The sequence below is a fragment of the Poecilia mexicana genome, unplaced genomic scaffold (genome assembly GCF_051168715.1).
Source record: "Poecilia mexicana isolate PSO_F unplaced genomic scaffold, ASM5116871v1 scaffold_21, whole genome shotgun sequence".
Taxonomy (NCBI): Eukaryota; Metazoa; Chordata; class Actinopteri; order Cyprinodontiformes; family Poeciliidae; genus Poecilia; species Poecilia mexicana.
This window is the reverse complement of record NW_028263390.1, coordinates 7,912,034-7,939,302: the sequence shown is the minus strand read 5'-3', so window position 1 is coordinate 7,939,302 and position 27,269 is coordinate 7,912,034. Positions and strand designations below refer to the sequence as shown.

The window sequence follows — 27,269 nt, the reverse complement described above, 5'->3', positions numbered from 1 at the left end:
CATGGGTTTCAATGCATACTGATGAATTTCATCAGTCAGCATGGGAAGTTTGTTTATGTGTGCACCAATCTTGGTTTATCTGAAACTTCATTGACAGACCAAGTCTTCTCTGTTCAAAGCACATTTAAAAAATTATTAGCATTCAAAAAAAAGGAAGAAGCAAAGAGATAGTTGACTAATATTTTAGCATTCTAATACACATTAAGCTTTTTCTGTAAAGCATTGATAAAAATATGCTAAGAAATAAGCCATGTTCAAACTCTTCTGGAGGGCAATCATAGGAAATCTTGAGCACAGCCAGACTGTGTTTCTATCTGAGATGAGTGCAGAGAGTCTAGAGCGAGTGACACAGTGGGATCAGATAAGACAGATGACAAGGCAGAGGGAATCGATGACAAACTTTTGACAGTTTTGGCCCATGTCTCCAGGCCAAGCCCTCCTGCTGACATATAGATCGCAGCACAGCTCTGCAGATATCTGGGTAATGTGTAAGTGATTAGCCTGAGCGTCCGAAGGGAAAAAGCAAGCAAGAGACAGTCATCTGAAATATCTGGTATTTTTTTGCTGAAGACGCACATAGATAAAACGTGAAAAATTGACTCTGCGTATCTTGTTTTCACTCTCGCTTCTGTTATGAAATCCTTGCTTTTAATCTTACATTTTGGAATAAAACAGATGCAAATGGAACAAAAATCCAAGGACACATCCGAAACAGCAGGCAGTCAAACGTTGTCCTAGTGCTATTTAACTGGAGCTGTGACAGAGGCTCGCCAACACACAGTGAAACGAGTGATAACCAGTAAAAGTAATTTTATTAAGTTGTGACTTCCTCCCTTTTCTTCTCCTACATCAGAAGTTCAGAGGTCAAGAGGATCTGTCAGCAGTGACAGAAAGGATTATGGGTGAAGGCATTCCATTTGCAGTCATTACTGCTCTCCATCAGCACCTGGTACTCTGTCTACCCCCTTTTTTCATCCTCTGTCTCTCTGTCTGTTCTCTGTCATGTCCTCTGACAGACCAAGAAGCAATTAGTGTCACATTAGCAATTTCCAGTGTACAATTTGTTACTCCTGTCAAAGTTGCAAATCCTAATTGATTTTTTTTTCACAGGTAAGCTAATTTTATCAGCTGTTCTGATTTTGTTTAAATCCTAAAGCTTGCATGAAGATCAGGCTGCAGTGCCCCTGTGAAATTTATGAGCAAAGTCTCAACCTTGTCCACAGCTATTCAAAGTGTTACTCCAAATTCCTGGTACATTACAATCACCTATCCAAATGCAATACCATAAGAGAGAAGGAAAATGAGTAAAAGCAGCAATGTGAGGTTTGGACCCCTGCACTAGAACCCCAGCCCAGTGGGATTCTTCACATTCCAGGCTGTGCTGGAGCTGGAGCTGGTAATAGATCTGAGCAGGCCTGTTGGGCTCAGCGCACTGTGGCCTGTCCTCTTCTCCGCAGTTTTAAAACTTTGGAACAAGACGGCTTCTCTCATCGAAACACACGGTTCTGTGAAAAACTTTCTTCCCCGTGTCATCAAAAAAAAAAAAAAAAAAAAAAAGCACCCGTGAGCACATTTCAACCCTTCCTTCTCCCCAGCTTCCTCTCCTGCAACTGTACCGGGATTGTGGGAGTTTACATCACGGCTGAGCAAGAGGCTGGGTCTTTTTGACAGTAATGTAAGGGACACTTGTTTACCTAACCTTATGGGTCACGGTGCAGTTTAGGAGGGAATGAATGACTTCATTTCAGGGTTTAAATTAAAGGGTTCCTCCTCTCTTGAACTTAAAACAGATTTGTGCATACTTTGGAATGAAGCAAAGTACTCACTCTGTACACATGGCTTTCTTTCTGTGGTTCCAACTATAAAACAAAAAGTGGCAAATGATTCCACTGGTGGCAACAGGGTCATATACTGCATCTGTTTAGGCTCCTTACCTCAGTGTAGAATTGCAATCGCATATTTTTTTAAAAATATATATTTTAAATATACAGTGCCTTCCAAAAATATTTACATTAAAGGAATGCCTACATATTTATACACCTAAATTTACATGTTATTTTCTATGGGCTTTATGTGAAACAGAGCAGAATTTGACAGGAAAAGAAAAAGAAACCTGGCTTTTAATAATCTTTGCAAACAAAATCTGATGAACTCTGGTATGCTTTCTAGAACCAACTCTTGCAATTTTATCAGCAAGTGTTTAAGGGAATAATTCTAACGTCATAACTATTTTCCTCAAATAGCGATCTGGACTTTGGTTGTATTGTAACTTTGTTATTGTCGTTGTCCTGCTAGAAGGATAATCTGTATTCCAATCTCATGGTTCTATTGTAAATTCATGTTAAATAAAAGCATTCCCTCATCATAATGCTGCCACCACCACCACTAGTGTTTTCTGACAAACCCTTGAGGTCCATCACTAACCACTGTATTAATACTGGGAATAGATTACATGGACAGGATTTTATTTTAGGCTTTTCGACTAAATGAGGCTAAATACATATGCACACCACACTTTTCAGATTTAAATTTTAAAAAATTTAAAACCATATATGAGTTTCTTTTGACTCATGATTATCTAGGCCTCGCTTTGTGGCGCTGTATTACATAAGTGGAGAGGGAAGCTAGTCAAGCTAAATACAAAACAATCCAGGAGGAAAACTTGATCCAAAAATATGATGAGATCAAAGTGTGTACATTTGTTAGAATTGCCTAATAAAAAAAAGAAATGTAGAAAATAAGAAAATGCCAAAAAAAAACAAAAAAAACAACTCAATGTATAAATTAAGTTAGAAAGTAGCTGCAGCAGGCTGACAGTGAAAGGTTTCAGTTTTTATTTAGAAGCAAAATATGAAAACAATGTATTCTTTTTCTTCCACCTCACAACTAGGCCCTACAGTGTTCTGACTTATTACCTAAAAATTTCAGTAAAGTATAATAAAATTTGGTGTTCATATACTGTGGTTGTGATATAATAAAATGTGATAAAGAGGTATCCAGTGCTCTAACATGGTGCCATAGCTAAGCTCCACAGAGATAGTACCACATTTCTTTCATTCACTCTGACATGGTGTCAGTTACTCCAACAGCTATTGGGCAACACCATATTTGAAGAAAATTGCTACCTCATGTGCCTTAAAAAAAAAAAAAAAAACCCACAGAGTTTTGAATGGGGCCTTTTAAGAAGAACGTAGTGTTTCATTTAGAGTTGGTGGTCATTTTGGTAATGAGATTTTACCACCAAGGAGCCTTGGAAGCATTTACACTCACACATGGCATCAAGGCCTACTGTGGTGGTGATCAAGTGCTTTTGGAGATGCCTGGACACCATGAGGACACAAATTAGAGCTCATCTATGCCGTGCTTCCCCCCGCGCCAAAATGTTCAGAGCTCCAGGAGAACGCTCTCCGTCTTACTATAGCCTTTTACACCACTTGCACGCTAAAAAGGAATTGATTAAAGGCCATTTTAAATAACCTCCTTTTCAGGGCTATTATTTCTCAGTAACCAAAGGGGAGCAGATTGAGATCAGCGGTCTAATCTGTTGTTTCCCTCTCTATCTTATTGGTGTTTTTGTTAGAGCCTAGCAAAAGAGCTCACCCCGTTTTTCCTGTCAGTCATCAGGTTGTAATACTGGGGCTCACGGCTGTAACTTAAGACTGCTAAAGAACTCACGCATGGGCCTTTTTTAGGGAGCAGAGTGAAACAAGTCACTCTACAAAACCCTCTGACAAATAACTCATGCCACAAAGAGCCTGTAACTCTGCCGCATAGGAAAAAAAATGCTTTGAAGCTCAAACAGAAAGGAGGACTTCTTCACTGCAAACAGTGCTGTGCCTAAAACAGAGGTAGGAACAGATTTAGGTAAAATAAAAATCCTTGAGTTGTTTATCAAAGTAAAAGAAGCAGCCTCTGATATGGAATATGGCGTGACGGATGGCTTAATCAAAAACAACGCAGTAATGATTTGATGAATAGCAACGTATAATGCTTGGCTAATGCAAAGTGACTAGAAAGTCCAACTTGGTGATAAAAAACACACATCAGGATGGGAGGAAGGCATGAAAAACTAAGGAGGGATGAGAACTTTTCTGTCTGTGTCAGCAGAAACACAAAGAGTGTCGCCCCTTCCTCAGGGCTCTAATCAGAGCACACCATCTCCGCTCCTCTTCAAACGCTCCTGCAAACACCTGCTTGTATCTCACCTTTGCATCTGTGTGGATAAAGACCACCCGTTTTTGCACTCCGACTGCCACCTCTGGACAGTCATCTCTTCTACAGCTGTGCATCACATCTCCTCTCAAGATGAAGAGCTTGACAAGATGAAAAGCAGACTGTCTGACTCTCGGGGAGGGGGAAACCCGTTGTAAAGTAGAGGCCTTCAGGTGAGAAATGTGCGGTTTGGAAGAAAACAAAAGTTGCATTCTTCCAGGTGGTCCCAGACACCCTGTCACAACAGAGCTCTCAGATTGAGCGCCATCGAGACTGCGTTAAAAACAATGCGGCAGTATGCTCGTATCTCTCGAGCTTTAATGATTAATCTGATCAAACTGACTTTTCATGTGTTGACATCAATGTTCTCTGAGATCTTTTTGCCTGTCACACGGACAAGTAATAACAAGAAGTGTTATGTCTCGCTGCAGTCTCACGATCCCTCCGAAGGCTGAGCCGTCTGGTCTCTCAGGATTGTTGTAATATACGTTAGGCCAGATACATGACTGAAGCATATAATCTTCTGCAAGATCATCAACATAAAAACATCTCATGTTTGGAAATACGGCTTCAAAAGTTACAGGAAGAGTGACCGAAAGGCTGAACGTTCGTTTTGGATGGGAAATCATGCGTTCAGTTAATATGTTGCAATACCTTGTAAGCATATTTATGCATGTTGTAATCTTTCACATTTTGCGACATCACTTCCTTGGATTTTATGTGATAGATCAGTATAAAGTGCAGAATTGTGAAGCGGAAGGAAAAAGCAACAAGGATTTCAACTTTTCTTTTTTTTTTTTAAATCAGAGAAAAATGTGAGAAGTATGTTTTTATTTTGTCTCCTTTACTTTAATATCTATTAATAAAGTTCCATTCAGAGGTTATCTTTTACATACAAATATCTGTGTGTAATCTAATCTCAGTTCATACTGAGATCAAGTTGTTCTGTGGACGCCTCAGAGGTTTGTTAAAAATTAGTGAGCAAAGAGCATCAAACCAGGAAACAGCATATAAATACAGTTCTGGAGAGGTTTAAAGCAGAGTGAGATTATAAAATATATCCCACTTTTTTGGACATCTCAAGTCTCTGCTTAATTCATCATCGGAAAATGGAAAGTGTTTGACACAAGTGCAAACCTGAGAAAGTATGACTATCCATCTAAACTAAAGGCCAGAAGGAGCCAGGAGGTCAACAGTGACTCTGGAGGAGCTCCAAAGATTCACAGCTCAGGAGAGCCTGTTGACAAGAAAACAATTAGCTTTTGCACTTAGAAAAAAAAAAATCAGGCCTTTTTAGATTAGTGGCAAAAAGAAAACCAAAAATGAAGGAAAGTCATAAAAAGTGCCATTTGCTATTTTTCATGAGCCATATATCAGAAAGCTGAACGAGATGTGCGTGTCGGATAAGATCAAAGTTTATATTTTTAATCGTACATTTTTCTTGTCTATATACTTTTATTTTTATTTAAACACTCCATGTCACCCTGGAAGCTCCTCACCACAGTAAAACATGATGTTGGCAGCAACATAATTTTCTTCAGCAGGAATTAAAGGTAGTACGGTTTGATGAGGTTGTGAAAATTGCAACATATTGAACAATTCTGGAAGAACAGACCCTGTAAAACACTGGGATGAAGGTTCTCCTTCCAGCTGCATAACATCCCCAACCTACAGCTAGTTACAAAGCAATGGTTCTGATCAAAGGATATGCATAGCCTAGTTGGCCTAGTCAAAGCACAGCACTAAATCCCTCTGAAGCGGCGTCACGAATTGAAAGTTAACGATTACGTTGCTCTACATCCGATCTGACTGAGTTGGAGCTGCTTTGCAAAAAGAATTGAATACTTTCAGTCTTTACATCTGCAAAAAACTAATCTAATACCATGCGCTAATTCCTTTCACTGCACCAAAAGAAGCAACTTTTATTTGGTCTATCATGTAAAATCCCTATGAAACGTGAAACATGAAATTTGTGGTTGAAATGCATCAACATGGAAAAGTTAAATGGGAACAATAAAGATTTGAAAGGCATTACATGTTGCTTTGAGGATAGTTACATAATTTATAAGCCCTACTTCTAAAAATCAAAATTTTTTTAACACATTTTGCATCATATGATGGATTGTCAACTTATCACTCACATTTTCACTTGGCCCTCTGCAGGCTCTGGTCCCGCTTTCATTCATGTTTTGTGCCACGCTATCAAACATCTCCTGCTCGCTCCAAGAGTCATCACCTCATTGAACGGAAATGTAAACGCTGAGCCCACTGTGTCGATAGGGAGCAAGATGTGACTTTTCTCCCCAAAGTGCTGCTTTCAGCGTCGATTTCAAGTGTCAAAGACCTAGCCAGTTTTCAACCAGAACCCACAGATGACTTTTCTAATGGGGAAACAAAGCTGGCTTTTGTGCCTTGGTTCTGGGAGACTGTTCAGTCTTGTCATGTACATGTGAAATTAATTAGGAGGAAATACTAAAACACTTGGGTGGAAATTGCTTTTCACCAGATGTTCTGCATATGAGGATCAATTTAGTGTTCTTAGCATAGCAAAATGACTATATAACTTCTGTGCTCGCCTCTTTGATGAAAGCCAATCTGTCACTCAAGGCACATAAAAAGAAGTTAGAGTTGTATGCTACTGTTTGTTCCACTTTATGGAGTCTTAGGTAATGTGATTATTTAACCAGGTTAGAAAAACACAATGTTTCATTCTGGGGCAAAATCTGACATCCTGACAAGAGGCCCAGTGTTCTTCGGTGATCCATGCATAAACCAACGAGTGGCCCTTTCCTTTTCCCTCACCCCAAACATAAAGAGGCCAAATAATCACAGATAAATCATTGTCGGATGTGAGATAGCCATCATGACGGAGGTGTTTATGCAATTCTGCAGCTAACATCTCGTATGTCATGCATATGTTCTAGCGTGCTTTTGGAAAAGAACCAGACTTCACACACTTCTGTGGATGTTGGGGTAAAATGTACAGGCCACACTGACTAGAGAAAATTAATTGGGAGATCAGAAGCACAAATGTCTTACACGCTGCTTGCATTGTCACCATTGCTGCACAATGTCAAAATGGGAAAACACCAAGTTACCGTCAGAGCCTTGCAAAAGAATTTAATTTTGCAATGTCAGAACCAGTAATATCAGTATATTTTTTGCCATTTTTTATAACATAACAAGACAAAGGAGTGTATGATACTAAAGTCAAATTATTTTCAAAGTAGCACAAGGTCAGCAGGACTTGAGTAAGAATATCTTTGAAAAACCAATTGACCATTCTTGAAATTTCATCTCAACTAGATCAGTGTAGATCAGTGCCAGTATGTTTAGCGTTAACATCTTGGTGAAGCACACAGTCTCAAGTTGTTTAAATCTTCTAATGGCTTTCTTTCAGGATTACCCTTCCTTTAGGTGCATCCTTTGGCTTGTTTTCATCTTATTCGACTTGGCTCAATTAGCTTTGGCTTTGCTCGTCTCTCCTGAGCTCGATTCTAAGGATTTTCCACTAGTAATGGTTTTACATGCTCCTTTTTTAGAGCATACTTTGTAGGGGTTCCAAGCAGGCTAAGTTGGGCTGAAAATGCTAAAGACTGCCAGCCACTGATTGGCTAAGGGGTTACAAGAATCTGACCCGCCATTGGAAAAACTTCTCTAGAGTTTGGTTTTTCTGGTTCCTGGTTTTTTTTTTTGTTGAGTCTGACAAAAAGCCACAGACTGAGCTGAATCTTCATCACAGCTTCCCTGTCCTCCGTAGTTGCGTTGTCATGTGTTTGTCACATACAGAATGAGATTAAATGTAGAAATTCAGTCACATCTGAAGGCAACTGGTTGCACTGGGTTTTATTTAAGAGCACCAGAGTGAAGGGGATGAAGGCAAAACATGCACATCTTTAAAATTTCCGTTAGTGAAAATACTTTTAAAAAGTGCTCCTTCTCCTCTGAATTCACAGTGCTATTTTGCATTAGCCTAGCATAAAATCCCAATTAAATTACATTTAAACTTCAATGTATCACAACTTGTGGAAAAAGTTACAATGAGACAACTAGAGTTATTGCAACTGACAAAACACACACTAATCTCTCCAATTTCCAAACCTTATTAAAATTCTCGTGCCCGTTTCCACGTCTGACTTTATGAGTTTGTGTTACCGATTTGTCAGAAAACATACATGGCAGCTGAAAGGGAGCTGGCCAGAACGTCAGAGGTAGGTGACTTTACTGAAAAATAAAGCAGCTCTACTCGTAGCTTCTGTTGCTCTGTGTGTACTTGAGAGAAACCAAGCCATCTGGAGTCTGTTTATCATATTACAAATGACACATAATGGTAATCTGGCATGTGATGAGAGAATCTGAATTACAGACAGGCAGCATGAAACAGGTATTAACCTTCATTTGATTTTCTTTAAGGAGAGCATTTAATTTAAGGCTAGATTTTGTCTACCTGATTATTCATTACAGTAAGCTTGCCTATAACCGTATGAAACAGGATAAACAGAGGAAACCGCCAATTAAATCACATTCCAAGGAAGATTGGGGGGCTTACTGTATACAGAAGAGTTAGTTTAGAGGCATAAATATTTACACAAACTGCCACGAATTAAGACAAATGTTACCAGGAAATAGTCTACATTGTGAGAGGCCAGAGCAAGGGTTTGTCTAAATTTATTGGCGTGTGTTGAATCCTACATTTTGTAAAACTCCCTTCCCCCCCACCCCCAACGACTGGGTGAAATAAGAAAACTGCTGTAAATTATTCCTCTTCTAACAATTCAACCAACTATGTTGTGCTTTTCTTTTTCAAATGATTGAATCTTAATGCAATTTGAACATTACTTTCCTTTGATATTTACAGCAGCCTCTAACATGCAGAACGTATCACAAGTAGAGAGAAAGAGAGAGAGAGAGAGAGAGAGAGAGAGAGAGAGAAAACGCGAGACAGAGATGGGCGGAGATATGAATAGTTGCATCAGACTGGCTCTTGTAGAAAAGTTAAAGATATATACTGCATGCCCAGGGAGTGGATGTCAGTTAAATGTTTATACAGCTGCTGGGAAGATTATTATTATCATGAAACCACACAGCTATAATGTCATTCTGTGGATGCCAGAGCACAATCAGGTCCTCCCTATAGCCTACCAGGCTTCTCTCTGCCTCTGTTGGACATGCTGGCCCTCTCTGCTTCCTCAAAACTCAACGACTGGGATCAGACGCAGCACGACACCAGGATAATCAAACGAGACAGTGAAATGGATATGCACTAGAATAAATTCAACTAGCGTTTGAATTGTTCCTATAACTGTATACAGTATTTTTTTTTCTCCTAAAAAAGTAAGAGACAAGTCATATGTTACACTTTGACATTTTGCTATACCTTCTTTAACTTTGAATGTTTTGATACAGTGTCTTAAGTTTTCGACAGACTCTCAGAAGGATTACGATCTGTTAGTGATCAGTACCATGACAGAAAATGATGCCTTCTGCTCACTGAACCAGTGTGAGATGGTTGATCTCAAAGAATCAGTCCGGCTCAAATAACTTGCAGCCAGCTGGAGCACATCACGTCTGTCTATATTATCTTGGTCATATGTCTTGGCTTAGTCGGATCCAGACTCTTTCATTACACAACAGCAATAAAAACATGACTAAATCTTTAAAGATACTCTTTGAGAATAGCAGGAGAAAAGGTTGGATATCCCTAGTTGCATATGGTGATGATGGTAATTACTCAGACATAGACAAGCCTGCAAAGGCAGACAGTAAAATTAAGTGGGGAAATATTGCGCAAGAACTGTGCTGACGAATGCTAGGTTTATTAGAAATCATGTAAACATAAGGAATAAACATGGAGCAATGACAAAGAACAACCTATAAACTGACTTTTGTGGTGGTAACCTAAACCAGTCCTTACGGCTGTTAGATATCTGATACAGTCTCTATTCAGCATCACAGGTTCTGCAGAGGCTCGGCAATGACCCATTCATTTCATGCAGGTGTTCTGGAGCTGGAGCATATCTATAACCTTTAGGGACTGGACAACTGATTTAAACCATGCATACACAGGAAGATAAGGATTCAGATGCTTCAGTCACCTGATTCTGTTTTATGTGGAGGAGCAGCAACTCTACTCATTACTCACCTTACTTAGAAGCAGAGCCTAGACAATCAACATAGGAGCAAAGTTCTCTTATGTCTGAGAGATCATGTTCTCTCAGAGATGATTCATAGTTCATAATCAGAGGAGAGTATTGGAACATGGATGGACTAGAAAATCCTTCACATTTTCTTATGATTGCTCAACTTTGCACCAAGTTCAATAGCTTAAATATGCCAACAGAACAGATAAATCCCTGGATGATTAAATCCCAGTAAGCTCCATACTGTAGTCCCTGTTTGCTGTGTGCTCTGCGTAACAGAAAAAAACTCCAAATGCTAGATTATTTTGGTATTTAAGGGATCATTGTGCCACGCTAGTAAGGCCTGGCATCTGTTTAACTATAATTGATGCTACTAGTAAGTTGACATCAAAATTATCTCAAAATGTTTCATCAGATGTGACTTTTCAAGAGCCAACACAAAATAGAAAAGAAGAACAGTTAAGTAGCTTACTTATTACAGTGCTGTTATTTACTTAAAAGTGAGTTAATAGTACATGCATCAAACTCTGTTTGGTCTCTCTGAGCCCATCAATTTATTTTTGACAGCCTCAGAAAATCTGTCATCTTTCCTCTTAGAAATTTTTCTTTAAAAATGAATCAACTTGATGATCATCCCAGCTGAGACTCTACAATGAAACATGAAGAGAATCCTTTTATAAGATGAGAACACATATTTTATCTTTATTTTGCTTATCGTTTGTCGTCTTTCTAACTCTGTGCTCCAGTTATTCCAGTTATGAATGTTTGGTGTTGATTACAACTAACATATATTTATCTCACTGCAGGAGCTGGACTGTGACATACTCACATGGTTCAGTATAGATGCATGTATGGATGTAAAAATCTGATAAAAGACTGAGGTTTCCAAACTAGTCGCTTCTCTTTCCATAACTCTTCCTGGAGGTCCTGGGCATGAACAAAGCAAGTTGGCTTTGTGATGAGTCCCACTGGTCCCACCATGAATTGTGCTGGCAGACTCAAAGCTCACTGGAGGAACCATATTTCACTAGAACTGCTTTGAGAACTGAGCAGATTTTTATGGAGCCCAGATCAGTCTTTTTCAGTAGTGAAATGTGCCACCATGAACCCTCCGCTTGCCAAATGAAACACAGTGTATCATGGTCATTTAAGCAGGTAGTGGTAGTGTGGGCATGTGCCAGATCCTGTTGGAAAATGATAGTAGAATTGCACACATTTTGGACTTTATGAAGCAGAGAGGTCCACGATCAGCTAGATTACTCCCCAAACCATCAATGACTGTGGAAACATAAAACTGGACCTTCATGCAAAAGAGGTTATGTCCTTCTCCACTTTTTATCTGCACTCTGGAGCCTTGATTCCCAAATGAAAGGCAAAATCTATGATGACCTGAAAGAAAGGACTTTGGATCTGAGCAAAAGCCCAGATCCAGAGTCGATGTGCGTTAAGTAAGAAGCCTCTTCAAGCACCGACTCCAGCGGTTGTCAATGTCTTGTGCATCTAGTCCGAACTCTTGAATGAGCTTTGCTGCACAATGCTCTCAGGGCAGTGTTTATACGCATTTCTATTGCATATTTTCTGTCTGCTTATTTAGCATTTACTTCCATCTAGAGGGTACCAATGAGTGTCTGCTGGAAAATTGTTAACTAAGCAGTGTACAATATTTTTGTATTAAAAATCCTTTTCTGAGAAGCTTAGCTTCACTGGCAGTAACCATAATCACAGAAAAAATTTAAAAACTCTGCAAGGAATTAATGTGGGTTACAGTTTTTCAACTAAAGTACTGAAATAACAGAAATCACATGAACCATTATTTTCTTCAATTTAGAAACTACTGAATTTACAACGTAATGATGCTTGCTTATTATACATTAGCTACATCTATAGTTACAGTTACAATGCAGGAAGCAGGGCTGCTGAAGTATTAAAACCACATAAGCAAACTTTTATGGAACAAACTGGCAAAAGTGCCAATACAAGCCCTGTTCAATATCTGCTTGCATTTGATAAGATGAGAAAGGAATTTGCTCTGATGTATGAGATCCATGTGAGCAACAATATTGTTTGTTAAAGAAAAGTCGAAAGATGTTATTGGTACATGCCTTTTTATCCTGACAAATATAGATATATGTTACATGCTACACACAATAGTGATGATGAACCTTATTATATTTAGCTGTTCATTGACCGACCTTGCTCTTTATGATACGAGATGTTTTACTTATCTAACCTTCACCATATCTCACACAGAAGCAATATCCAACGTCATCCCTAATCTCCTATTATGTAGCTAAAATGTTTTTTTTTTTTTTTTTGTGAAATTGAAGAACAGATGGAGCTACATTGCGTAGTATTACGTACCCCAAATGAAGCATGTGAAGACTGCTGCTCTTTCATCTTGGATGATATGTGTTTAAAAATGGGGAAGGACACGAGGCTTCAATCATAAAGTTTCTATGCGTCAATTTGACTTCCTAAACATTTATAGAGCATCAAATTCCAAATGAGTCACTTTTATTTTAAGCCACAGTTTAACAAAAATCCAATCCCATATTAACATGTTTCAAACCAACAAGCATCAGCGCTGGGAGTTTAAAAAGCAATCTAGGTCTCCAGCCAAGTGTTGCATTAGAGTGGCATAAACAACTATTAATTGAAAACATCTTCGTTGGCTTTGTTAGGCCTTGGTGCTGTCTCATGTATGGGTACTTCCGCAGTGCTTTCCCTCCTTCCTTAGCCTGTAAACAGCTGCTTGTGCTTAAGTGGTAAAATGTAAATCTTGACGTTGGTTGTTTACATAGTACAAGCTTCTAATCATGCAGAGGTATAATTGAGTGACACGTGGTGTCTTTATGAGTCGAGCTGCAGTCAAACGAACATGTCCCTTTATTTAACAGTTTGTTTTGTTTCTTCTTTAAAATGTATGTGACTGCTTCTCATCCAAATTAACCTGCTAACTGGAGACGTATAAATGATTCAGATAAACTGTATTGCCTAAACTTTACAGTCAGAGAAGAAGGCATTTTATATGGACAAAGGACACCATAGTAGCATCTGATTTTATGAAATGCAACATGAAAGGGAAAAAAACCATCACACAATAATGATGATTACCACTATACTAGTTACACTGATAATTACAAATGTAAGTTCTGGATAAAGGAGGTACATGGGCTGTCTGATCAAAGCTATATTGTCCCTTATTTACACCAAAAATTGGAACACAAACAAATAAACACTGAGCCAATTTGCTAAATTATTCACAGCTTCTCGTCGGCGACCAACCTCAGTGCAGCTCTCAGCCATGCGAGCAAGGTTTAGACCCTCGCTTGTGATCTCTGAGGGCCCATATAATCTGGAGGTGGACTTGTTGCTCAAATTAGTGGGTAGAGAAGTGTGCCACATGTTCGGTATCCATAAATATTGACTCTGGCTTTCTTGTTGCCCATCTTTGACCTTGGTGGGTTTCCATTTTGGGACAAACCTATAAGAAATGTGTCCCGTTTGGCCACAATCTCTTTCATGCACCATGTGCACACGTGCTTGCCGTAGTCCAGCAGTCGTGCTTCTGCTGTCAAACACATGTGGATTGATGAAGATTTTATTGGTTCCTAAATTAAAAAGGCAAGTTTGCTCAGTGGCTGAATTAGAAGTGATCCGATGAGGCAAAGTGTTTCCTGCTTTCAAGCTATATTTCTGAAGATCGTCTTTCTGACTGCATGTTACGCCGTGTATTAAGACTACTTTTGGGTCGAGGTAGAGGAATGCAGGCTCTATGTCTGGCCAAGCAACTGTTAGCAGCAGGTGAAAGGCTAATGGTTGGATCTGCAGTGTCATCTCAGGGCTTTGTCTGGCCACTGACTCAGGGAATGCATGTGATGACAAGAGGGGTCTTCGCTCTCCACATCTAACTCAACATGAACACATTTACAAAGCACATACTGTGGCATACAAAGAAATAGGCTTGTGCAGGGCACTGCTGAGGGCAAGGAGCTGTTTTTCACCAGAATCTACAATACTATACAATACATTTGAAACGTTGAGAGGTCTTAGAAACTGATCTTTGAAAGGTTTGAGCGTACAAAAGCAGGTTCAAACTTGATAGCAGGTGCAAAGTTGATTGAATGTCAGCTTTGCATGTGCAAACAACATGCAAACAGGATTGTGTCAGCAAAATGAGGATGACAGCAGGCGCAGTCCATTTAGGATATCTGCCTTCATGAATATGCTAAACAAATGCCGATCATCAGAGAGCAAAAAAACACTGGGAAGAGGATATGCAAATGTCTTGACTATCCATAATGCGGTTTATTAAACTAGAACAAGAATGAGGCATAAATACATTGACAGGAGACATTACTTGTCAAATATTTGGGAAATTTAAAGAATATAAAATTAAATGAATAAAAAAAAATGTGGAACTTTCATTTGATTAATTGTATTTAAAACTCTTTACTGTTGTGTTGTACCACTTTCACATACTTATTTCAAAAAAGTATATTATTGTTAAAATTTTTATTGTTATTAAACCTCCAGCATACTGATTTTCTACTTAATTTTTTCTTTTATGGCCACTCAGCTCTGTGGCACTTCTCCACAATGACAGCCAGTAGCACACGCATAAATATTCATGTGCTACTGGCTCACTAGAAAAGCATACCACACTTTTAAGATTTGATTTGTGAAACCTCTGAAAACTGATGTTTTCAGAGTTTCCAGTCTAGCACATGGAAGTTCAGTAAGATACACTAACGTTTGTAGATGTATCATGACAAAATATGAACAAGTTCAAGGGGAGTGAATACTTCTAGAAGCCACTAGATGTGTTAAAGCAACAACATGTCCTCTTCTCTGATAATCTGCCTTGACTGACCTCAAGTATTTGCTCTTCAATGGATTCTTTATACTTTTGTCAGAAATTTATGTGTTACACATTGTTCTCCAGCGAGGGGGTTTCCATACAAAAAGAGGAGATTCATGCATTTGATGAAGCATTCGTACATGACGGTGACTTGACTGTATATTATTCTTTTGGTTTAGTGCAGAGGATTTCCCATGGTGAAGGCTGTTTGGAACACACTGTGCAAGGGAAAAAAGGTTGATTCATATTTCAATTAAAAATGTGTGATCGACACAAAGGGTCCTGTGTGCTTCATCATGCAAGGTCTGGAGTGGTGCAGGTCCTCACTACGTCACTGACCTCAGTTTTGCTTATTATTCTTTTCAAGTTGTCAATGAAAAGTGGTAAAGTATAATGACAAATGTCAGAACATCACATTTAGGAACACAGGTACTAAATACAAAAAATAGAGCAGAAAACCCCCCACTATGTACATTCAGAATGTTTTTGGCTTAACGAATGTCAGTTTGTCATTTCTCAATGTGGATTGTCTATAGATTGTACCTTAGAAATTGACTTCATGGCCCATATTGTTAACAGCATTAGTTTATCTGATAACTATAGAGCTAGGTAAATGATTGTTATGAGAAGGTCCAGTCGCTCCGCAGCACCTGTGGGTCCAGAAACGAAGAAAAAAAAAAAAAAAAAAAAAAAAAAGGCAAAGGGCTAACAAAAAACAAAAAAATAAAAGAATTAATTTATAATAAAAAATGTTTTTCTTCTGGGTAAATCTGGAAGCTAAATTATAACAAAATAACAAAAATATAAAAAGTGTCATTTATGCTGATGTACTGACATTTTCTAAATTCTAAGGCTGTATATATTTGTCAAGACTAAATTAAACTATGTGTGCAATAAGGGGATGCCTGTTTGGAGATGGATGCACCGGAATTTATTTTGGCATATCAGAATATACGGGATTGAAAACAAACACAGACTGAATCTGAAATGGTTCTGTGGGATGCACATGCTTTTTAAAGCAACTACAATTGATCTTACATCTTACACTTTAATTATGTTTTTCAGTTAAAACATTGTTTCTATTCATATCAGTACTGAGCCAGTTTTTGGAAATACTGCTAAAAATCTTTGTAAACAATTGTACAATTGACCAGGTATGTCCCACAGACATGTCTGTCACAGTGTCTGAGTTTCCTGCCATGGCTCTTAAAGGCTGTTTACAAATATCACTAACAAACACATACTTCTTCTGTTTGTGGTGAGTTAATACTGTCTGGTTTAGTCATAATCTATCCCCTTAGAAATCCCCACATCCCCCCGAACAAGTCGCTCATTTATGCCTCTGACAGCGTATCTCTACCTGCCCTCTCTGGCCACAAGGGTTTCACTCTGTCATGTTGTCTTTTCAATCAGCATGTAATTGGATCAGCAGCAGGGAAGTGATAAGTGTGATGTATCGGACCGAAAACAATGATTTATTACAGTATCAGGACCGCGTGATCTGATCAAATCCTTCAGAACATTCCTCAGTGCCAGCCTGACACAAGCTGTGCCAAATAAAGCACACACACACACACGCACGCACGCACACGCACACACACAAATATTACAGAGATGTCTGTGCTCTCTGAACCCTCTCATGTTCACATGGTCATTCATTAAAACCGCACACACACATACACACACGAACAAACAGAGAAAAGATGGGAGAGAGCATCAGATAAATCCCTCTCTTTCTAATCCTCTCACTTCTGTAATTAAAGATGCTCACAGCTTGCTGTGTGAGGGCTTATCCTTCAATCTAAAGTATCTAAATGCCGTGCAGCTTTTACCTGGGCTTGGGTTTAGAGCGCTAGGTTCACCGAGTGGTGTTTTGGCAACAGCACAGACGCAGCTATCACTGCCAAGAGATTAACAAGACAATGAGGTAGATCTTTATGAATGAATTAGCTGTCGTTGAATTAAGTTGAATGGAAAATATAGGGCAGGTTATGTATATTTTATTCTAGATAACATTTATTTTAACTGTGATTAAAAGAAAGCATACGAGAAACAGAGAAGCATGTTGAATCATTCTATAGTAGTACTGAGGAAAAAAAGCACAATGAACACTGTGATGCTTGTAATGGCACGCACCCAAGAACCTCTCTGTATTTTAATTGCCAAGGGGATGATCTGGGATTATCCCTCATATAATCATATTGTACTGACACAAGACAATGATATCTTGTGATTTATGTGGGATTAAATGTGTGGCTATCTTTTGAAGAAAACATACTGTCTTCCCCACCATCATCACCTAATAGATGCCACAAGAGGAAATCAATGAAGCATTTTCTTATGGAGATAACAAACAGGAATGCTGCTTACTTTAAATAATGAGGTCTTTAATAGCATGTACTGCGAAACCTACCGTTTCATCTTGACCAGAATTACCATAAGCAGTAAATATTGTGTATTTCAAGGCCTTGTGCTTAAAATATTTGACAAAAATATTTCCTATTATTCTTGAGGCTTTCTCATTTATAGCTTTTTAAGTTTCATAGTTATGAAACAACCATTAATACAGCAAAAAAAAAAAATCTGCTGATTTCTCTTTAGGAAATATAAATAGTAATTTTTTCAATGCTTTCTCAATAAATTTAAAATCAATTGTGCAAACAATAGAATGTGAAATAAAGCAGTTATGCTTCAAAAACAGCATGAAGATGTGATCCTTTCTCTGAATCAGTAAAAATCTACATATAATACATATATTATACAAGATCTATTCAAAATAAATATCAGCAGTGTCTACTTTGATTTTTTTAGGGAAAAAACTACTATAATTTACTGTTGTGGTAACACTGTTAAAACATTGTAACTGTAAAGGAGATTTCAGCAGCCACTCAATCATGAATGACTGTTAAATACTACCAAAGGAGACGTCACACTGTGTGTGGGAGAGAGAACAGTCAGTGAAACACGGCTCAGGAATTAAACATAATTGAATAAATATTCAAAAACAAAATGGATTTTATGTGCTGGGCTATCTTTTGCAACTTTTGTTTACATTTAGCAAGTGTTTTTCTGTTGTTTTTTTGCAATTAGCCTAATTATCATTAGTAATGAGACAGGTCAAGTGTAAATAAGAGTGATTCAAGTCTTTTCTGTGCATCTCTAATCAATATTAATTGATTACAGTTGACACACTTTCCTTAGCTTGTTTTATTGGCTTTTAGAGCTATAACGACTATTCATATGAGTAGCACAATTAGGGTAATTTGCTTTATTACCCGTTCTACCTGGGTAAGTTAGGTGTAAAATTGGGAATGTAGTCAAGAGAAAAATATGCTACCCATTGTATCTAAAATCACACATACTACTGGCATTGATGGACGTGTTAATTTAAAAGAGCAAAGGAAAAGCTTTGATGAGTGCATTCATTATGTTGATATGATCTAATTTTTCCTGTAAAATTCCCATATTTTGAAAGCTTTCCCTTCACTCCTGACTCTGCCCTGAAATAATAAACATATTTGGGTCAGAAATGAGTGAAAGTGAAAGAATGTTTTAAAATCAGGGATACTCTTTGTGCTTTTTGGTATGTTGGTGCCAGACATAAACTCACACGACCTTGTTGATTATTAGGTTATTAATAATAATTTTTAAAAAATCCTAAAGTAGATCCCCCCCCCCCCTTTTTTTTGGCACAGTTTTGAATTCTGGCATAACAACATAGTTCAAAAAAGCTGTTATGGCTTTTTGGTTTTGCTGTGCCACCTCAAGGTTATTAGTGACCCCAATTTGGCCAAGATTTATGGAAATCTTTGGAGATACCCCTGCCAACTCCTCTTTGTGCTTTTATCAGTTTACCAAAGTCCTAAAAATAAAGAAAATTACTTTTGGACAATTTATTTTATTTGTAAGTGATTAAACTAGAAAACTATGCATATTTAAAATCATGTTGCAGATGGGTAAAACTGAATATTTCACATTTAAAGGGTAACTATTACTTTCAGTAACAGTTCTCTGCAGAGTTATTGTTTTTCTTTTTTCCAACAATGATGTTTCAGTCACGAAAATTACTATAACACTGATGCTCAGTGGGGGTTTCAAAAACGTAGGTGGGTGGGTACTTGATGTGTGACATCATTATAGGACAAAAAGAGTCGCTGGAGGAAGAGAAGGCACCAATCAATAGAAGCACTGCGGTGCGGCGCTCTCCCACAACTTGTAGAGGGCTGACACTTCAGTGCGCTTCTCTCTCAAACTTTCAGCGCCGCTTCACTTTGACTTCAGCGAGCTCTTCTTCTCTCTAAGATGTGCAGACAAGATTCCTTAGACTTTCATCGATTATGCCAACGAGTTTCCCCATAGACTTAACATAGACTATTTCCCCCCCACCTCTACGTATATAACTGAACACGACCTAACTCAACTCACAGCTGGTGAGAATATGTGGCAATCGGTGAACGGCATGGGCTGTCTTTGGTCCCCCAAGGATAAACAGCGTGGATTAAACACGAATTAATGTGGAATTTATCGGAGCTCAAAGGTGGAACGACGACCGGACACAGCGCTTTCTCGTCAGGTAAGGAAGAACCGGTGAATTTGTCAAACTACTAAAATAACAGTTTTGAGAAGTTTTTAAATAATTCCATGAAGAAAATTCCTCTTTACAATTTGTACTTTGCTCCCTTTTTCCTAGAAAAGTTACAGGGCGTTTTTATTGAACAATAAACAGTAAAGGGGCAGATGACAAAAAATGTTAATGTAAAAATTGTGCTGCTCGGATAGTATTCAGTTTTTGAAGTTTTTCAAGAGCTTTACCAGGATACATCTGGCTTTGGTACGGACGTCAGATCTAACACCTGCAAGCCTCTTGAAGTAACTCTATCTATTATGATTACATGACCGTCAAAGCCTCTGCAAACAATGCCGTCTGACTGTAATGCTGCTGTTGCTGTGGATATTGTAATCTCTTTTCCCTAATACTCCTTGTGATCTTTCGCTCTGCACGTTTTTCCTTTTCTATTCAAATCACATCATCGAACATGGTTTCTTATCTCTCCTATCTGGAGACCGTATGTCTGCAGCCTCCTCCCGCCTCCCCCCATCTAAAGAGCTTTGAATTTGGTTTGTCCACCCCTGTCATTAATTTTTCGCCTTGATATTTTTATGAATGAGTTCGTGTTAAGCCCAAACTCCCGCGGCGCAGTACAGCCGGTGGGGTTTGTCTCTGTTCTACATCAAAGTGGAAAAAGGTGTCTCCCATTCAAATTGTATGGAGATCACAAAGTGTTTGGGAAGCCCCAGCATGTCAATACTTCCGTGCCAGTGTGCTGACAGAAACCAACTCTTTCCACAGGGACTGACTGATCATGGTCGCCGTGGTCCGCTCTCTCATGGTACTGCTGCTCGCTCAGGTGTTGCTGGAAGGTGCTGCGGGACTCATCCCCGAGGTCGGCCGGAGGAAGTACAACGAATCTGGGAAGCAGAGCCCGGAGCGGTCGGAGAGCTTCCTCAACGAGTTCGAGCTTCGGCTTCTCAACATGTTCGGGTTGGGGCGCAGACCCACCCCCAGCAAGCACGCCGTGGTGCCACAATACATGGTGGACCTTTACCACATGCACTCTGCGAACGGAGACCACAGCACTAAACGACCCAAGAGCATGGGGAAGCACGCAGAGAGGGCCGCCAGCAAGGCCAACACGATTAGAAGCTTTCACCATGAAGGTACGTATTACTGACATACCTTCACCTGTCAGACAGCCCAAACCCATATTTAAACATGACTCAGTGCGTCAAGCTGAGCTTCAGAGTCTTCGCTGTTTTATGAAGGTTTAGTCATTTACGCACGACATGCATTCAAGTTATTTGTAACTCTTAAGAAGAAGAAGGAAAAAAAAACTGTTAAAGTGACTCGATTTATAAACAAGCACCTCACGCACAATTTAACCAGCTCTCTTACATGCAGTGATGCAACGGCAAAGCAAACACGCCTTTAGCAGCTGTCACAGGCTTCACAAACATCAAGAGGCAGCGGTATCCCTAGGGTAATTTGTTTCTTAATAATTGATGGTGTTTGCGTGGGCTGTGAAAACAGTTTTTCCAGACACGCACCACAGGAACGGGATAAAGGGCGGTGTACTTTTTGCGCAGGTGATAGACATCACCCTGTAACTTCAAAAACAGCTCGCATTAAAGCAGCATGAACCGGGACAAAGTCATCGTGTCAGACTGAGTCATTTTTAACAAGACTGAAATTATTTGTTTGAAACGGTGGGAAGGAGGGGGGTTGCCTCCTTTTTCTTTCCAAATCGGCTCTCTCCGTCTCCCTCTCTCTCCGTGATGTGCGCAATTACGCACCTTCCTGTATCACCATAACTGCTCTCTCAGTCTAGGGGACACGTGGTGATTTCTGGAGTGAATCTTTCAGTTTAACTCCATAATAAAAGGGCTGCTAAGATGAAAAAAAAATGGAATAAAGCAATAATTTTGTTACATTCTTAAAGTAGTTTTTATTTAACTATCTTTTCATGAAATTTAAACAAAAATATTTTTAAAAATATTATTACATATTGTTTTGTGTACATCAACTAAAGCCTGGAGTAGCTTTGTAGGACTATTCCACTTCCTATGATCCAAGTAGTTCTTTGTGCAGCATACACGTTACTAAGTCTATTGGGGCCCTACACAGAGTCCTCATACAGAGTCCTGTGTTTGACTGGAGAAGTTTCCATCAGGGGTGAGTCAGAGGGGTGGTTGAGTGGTTGCTTAAGTGCTCTCCAAAGCCCTAGTGCAATGACACCAAGTGGCTAAACTGACACACTACAAACAATCCTGGCCTGAGCTGCAGGGCTGAGTGACTGCTCCCAGCCGACTTCTGGAAACATCTGCTCTCAGCCAATACACCTTGACACCAATGGTCATTACAAATGAGTTTAGACTGTATTTACACAATGCAGCCTCTAGATTTTTTTTTTTTTACCTCAACTTTCAAGGCGACATGGTTCCTACTTTTCTCATATCATGTCAGTGACATTGTCGTGTTTGTTGTGCCATATAATAAGCATGCATGTACAAATGTTAATGCAACACATCGAAGCAAACACGAGCTGTTCATCTCATCTGCCATTCGACATTCATTTCTCTTGGATAATGAGACTCGCTGCTATCAGTTTTCAAAATGTAACCAATTTCCATGCCAAATAGAACATTTTCACTATTACAAGAGAAGCGATTGCCAGCAACAGATCTTAAATGAATGACCTGACGTTAGCTTTTATCTCGTATTTTGGCACACAGCACAAAAAGAAATTAGGAATGCCGACACACTCATATCTGCGGTTCACACACTTTTGACAAGCCTAAGCATGTTCACAAAGCAGTCTCAGGGAGACTGAAAATACTGTAGCAGAACCAAACAGAGAAAACAGTGACAAAAGAAGAGACAGCAAGAAAAGAGGATTTGGAGGCTAAGAGAACAGAAGGAAAATGGGATTTGGGTGCTGATGAAGGAAAGGAAGAGCCGGATCGAAAACCCGAAGAGAGGGAACGAGACACAGGGGGTTTTCCCACATCAAATGAGAAGTGATGGGTCTAATTGAGCTCTTTGTGCCTTTGGAGGGAGGTTTAGGATGAGATGGTGGAATTTCCTAAATGCCTCCTTTGAAAAGCTAATAGTTTTAAGGTTTGTGTTTACTTTGCCACACCAAACAGATTAAAATGATGGCCTATACATTTTCTATGATCTTTATAAAGTAAGAGTTCAAAGCAGGGCTGCCTGACAGAAAATTGCAGCTTTTACTAACACTTCTGTCATTTACCGTATCCCATTGAGGGGAATGCCAGTTAACTTAAGTATAAGTGTTACTTTCATTTGCCTCAGGACTGTTAAGAGCAGATATATAAACGATAGAACAAAGAATTTGCAAGTTTATGGACAATTTGTTTGTAAATTCCTCCCCAGAGCAACAATCACATAAAAAGGTCATAAGGATACTGGCAGCTTCAGCTTCTTTTGCATTTTTAAGAATCATTTTTACATAGACTAATTCCTAAGATGATAGATGAGCTATCATCTTTGCGTACGCAGGAGGAAGTTTTCTACAGTGACCAATTGTCTATGCAAATGACCCGTATAACGGCTGGCTATCCGTTCTGATCTTATCCAAAAATGTTGGCACACTGCTTTCATTCTTTGACATTTAGCCAGATGATCTCAAAAGCTTGACTTTAATGATTGTTTTACATCATAATTGTCATTTGCCTGAGTCATACCTGATAGACTGATTCCACGCCCACACCGTTTAATCGCTTGGCATAGCTTGAATCTACTGATCTAACAGTGAGATCTTCATCAGTGTATATCTGGAATGTGAGGAAAATAATTATTTTCATGCCAATTTACTTGTTGATTTCACTTTTGTTTGCATAATCTTACACTATGGCTTTCTATGTTGTTTCCCGTAGAATCAATGGAGGCACTGGCCAGCCTGAAAAGCAAAACAACCCAGCAATTCTACTTCAATCTCACGTCTATCCCTAAAGAGGAGCTCATAACCTCCGCAGAGCTCCGCATTTACAGGGATCAGGTCATTGGAGCTGCACCTCCTAAGAACAGCAGCTCTACTAGTGGTGCTCTTGCTGGAGGCCTCCATCGTATCAACATTTACGAGATCTTCGGAGTTCCAATAGGTTCCAACAGCACAGAACCTCTGGTTCGTCTGCTAGACACCAGGCTGGTTCAGGACTCTTTGAGCCGCTGGGAGAGTTTTGACGTGAGTCCTGCTGTATCTGAATGGACTTCAGGGAATGGCCAGAATCATGGCTTCATGGTGGAGGTGCTTCATCCAGAGCCGACAGACAAGGATGCAGGCCATTTCCGGAGAAGAAACGGGCATGTCAGAGTGAGCCGGTCCCTGCACCAGGACCAGGACTCATGGCCTCAGGCTCGGCCCCTGCTGGTAACATATGGTCACGACGGCCGTGGGGACTCGGTACTCCATACACGGGGGAAAAGGCAGGCAGCAGTCCGGAAACAACGCAGGAAGCATCAGTCAAAGGCAAGCTGCAAAAGGCATACCTTGTACGTAGACTTCAGCGACGTGCAATGGAACGAGTGGATAGTGGCACCCCCAGGCTACCATGCCTACTACTGCCACGGGGAATGTCCCTTTCCATTACCAGACCACCTTAATGCAACTAATCACGCCATTGTGCAGACACTTGTCAACTCAGTAAACTCAAACATCCCCAGAGCTTGTTGTGTGCCCACCGAACTCAGCCCCATTTCGTTGCTTTACTTGGACGAATACGAGAAGGTGATTCTGAAAAACTACCAGGATATGGTGGTGGAGGGCTGTGGCTGCAGATGAGAAACAGGTTGTGTGGACACAAAGCGTGAGTGAGCAAGAGAGAGAGAGAGAGAGAGAGAGAGAGAGACACTAAGTGTTTAAGCTCTACTATGGACACCCAGTTTCCCAATGAAGACATTTATTTATATGAAAGAAACAAAGTAATAGAGATATTGAGAAAGAAGTGAAAGTATATATGAATATATTTATGTCTACATAAAGTTGGGAAAAATAAATGTTTTAATCAAAGGAATATTCCTTTACTGGTTCTGAAAAAGCATTTCTGTTGTACATTTTGAAATGGGTGCAATACCACATGAAGTATAATGCTCAGATGTTTATTTTGTATTTATTTCTATTATAACCACTTTATTTGTAAATAAATAATGTGTATTTATCATAAAAAAACATGCAATTAGTCCAGTTTTGTAAGATCAGCAGCAGCTCTGTACGAGCGAGGGACTGTAAGGCGAAGACGTAAAGATGGGTTTTAAATTCTAACACTACACTAATTGCAACGAAAGCAATGAAATATTTAGGTAAATGTAATCAGAAACTAAAAGCAAAGATCACTAGCGTAACCAGCTGCAGCATAGTGCAGGATCACACGACAATTTACATGCCCACAAATGTAATAGACTCCCATGGGACGATTATGAAAACAGCCAAGCATGTTTTTATACATTACATGTCACTGCAAAGATTCCTGGGAACAATCTTCCGAGAGCTAGCTCTAGTGTTTATTCTTCTCCAAACCAATATTATCAAAGGAAAAAAGTGTAACTGCAGCGCTTCTGTGGAAGCTCTGACAGGGTTTATTTACAGTACAATTTGACATTGAAAGACTGCACACTGTGTTGAGACAGGGACAGCAACAAGGACAAATTTTACCAGCATTTTAATTAATTTGGATAAACATACACCTGCACCTGTCTATATGCGGCACATGCTCAGACAAATTGCCACCACGATGTCCCTCTCTCTTTCCTTTGACATGTTTAAATCATGAGGTTTTAATTAGTTTAAGCTTTCAAGGAAATCTATTGCTTCCAAAACAACACAACTGAAGCACATAAGGCACAGCAACAGCGAGAGACTCGTGTTTTATATGAAGTATCTGAAAACTTATAATGGGCATTTGACTACATGAAAGAACAAATATACAATCTGAATGAAAGAGAACGGCTCAGAACTGCTCCAAATAACACAGAGGAGATATCTTGTGCTGCCATAACATCACATCAGATAATAAGAGACAAAAGAGAAACCCAAAAGAGTTTTGCGGAGTAAGAATGAGTGCGCTGGCTGCTCTGTTTGCATTAGAAAGGGTTTTGAGGGATCACAGTGCAGCTCAAAATACTTTAAATAGAATGTTTTAATGTGAGTGCACGTTGGGACCATGGAATGTTGGTTTTCAATCTCAGACACATGCATATGCTTGCATGGAAAACCAACGTGGTTGTTTTTCCAATCATCTATTCAAGGATTTCCTGGTGGGCTTTTTCTCTTCGAAAACAAATGTGCATTAAACAAAGATATGCTTGTTACTTATGTGGGGAACATACATGAAAACATTAAGAAGCCCCGGTGCTTCATACAAAAGATGCAGAAACTCAAACAAACAAACAAACAAAAAAGAGTTACAGTCTACATGAGTTCACGTTTCCTTCGAGTAATCATGCCGACTGAACTACTCCACATTCTGTCACTTAAAAAAATCATAAGCCTTAATGTAATTTATTTGATGTGACAGACTAACACAAAGTAGTGAATTACTGTGAAGTAGAAGGAAAATGATAGCCGGCTTTCAAATGTTTTACAAATAAAGATCTGAAAAGTGTGCTGTGTGTTTATATTTAGAAACTTTGAGCCATTACTTTGTAGAACCACAGTTGCGGCAATTAAAGCTGCAAACCTTTGGGTTTATGTCCCAACAAGTATTAAATATGTATAGACCGTAGTATTCACCCAAACTTCACTACTGAATAACTCAAGTTCAGTCAGATTGGATGGACCAAGCCTGTTAACATAGACTCTCACTTGGATTTAGATCTGAACTTTGACTAGACCATTCTAACACATTAATATGCTCTCATCAAAACATCTCCATTGTATCTGACTGAATGTTTAGGGGTCATTAGAAGACGGAGAGATGGTCACCCATCAGTTGTAAGCAGTTTCCCTGTCCCTGCTAAAGAAAAGCATGCTAATAGCAGGACGCTAGCACTATGTAATACTGTGGGAATTTTGTGTTCAGGGTTATGTACTGCAAAAAGTACAATTTTGATCTAAAGCAGTTTCTTAAGTATATATGTTGTATCGTCTACATTTGGTACAGCATCTACATATTTCTTCTTGGCATACTTCTGTTCTCATCCATGAGCTATTAGGGCAAACATTAGTTAATCAGCAGATTATCCCAAGGCTGTGGATCTCAGTAGCTCATCCACAGTTAACATGGGCATATAGACTGCTCCTCTGCTTAATCCTCTCCTTGCACAGCTCGTCATTTTAGGTAAATAGCCAAGTGTTGTTAGGTTTGTTGATGTACAATTCTCTATGATTTTTGGATGATGCTCTGAACATTGCTTCCAGATATGCTTAAAGCTTTAGAATATTGTTTGACAACCCAGCCCTCCTCTAAATGCGACGCCTGAGCTTTATGATACCGACTTCACTAATGTTCCTTAATTAACTTCAGTGACGATCACAGAG

General features: G+C 39.3%; 1 protein-coding gene across 1 annotated transcript; it reads left to right on the top strand.

Annotated features, from left to right (window-relative positions):
- The first annotated feature begins 19,376 nt into the window (after window positions 1–19,376).
- On the top strand, window positions 19,377–26,394 carry bmp2b (bone morphogenetic protein 2b). The gene is made up of 3 exons (XM_015001915.2): window positions 19,377–19,786; window positions 20,564–20,931; window positions 23,671–26,394. Exons 2-3 carry the CDS (start codon window positions 20,577–20,579, stop codon window positions 24,573–24,575), a joined length of 1,260 nt encoding a protein of 419 aa, XP_014857401.1. The 5' UTR covers window positions 19,377–19,786; window positions 20,564–20,576; the 3' UTR covers window positions 24,576–26,394.
- Window positions 26,395–27,269: the final 875 nt, after the last annotated feature.

Coding starts and splice junctions, on each gene's coding strand:
- bmp2b (XM_015001915.2), top strand. CDS start 20,577: ATGGTCGCCGTGGTCCGCTCTCTCATGGTACTGCTGCTCGCTCAGGTG. Junction 20,932..23,670: donor TAGAAGCTTTCACCATGAAG/GTACGTATTACT, acceptor TGTTTCCCGTAG/AATCAATGGAGGCACTGGCC.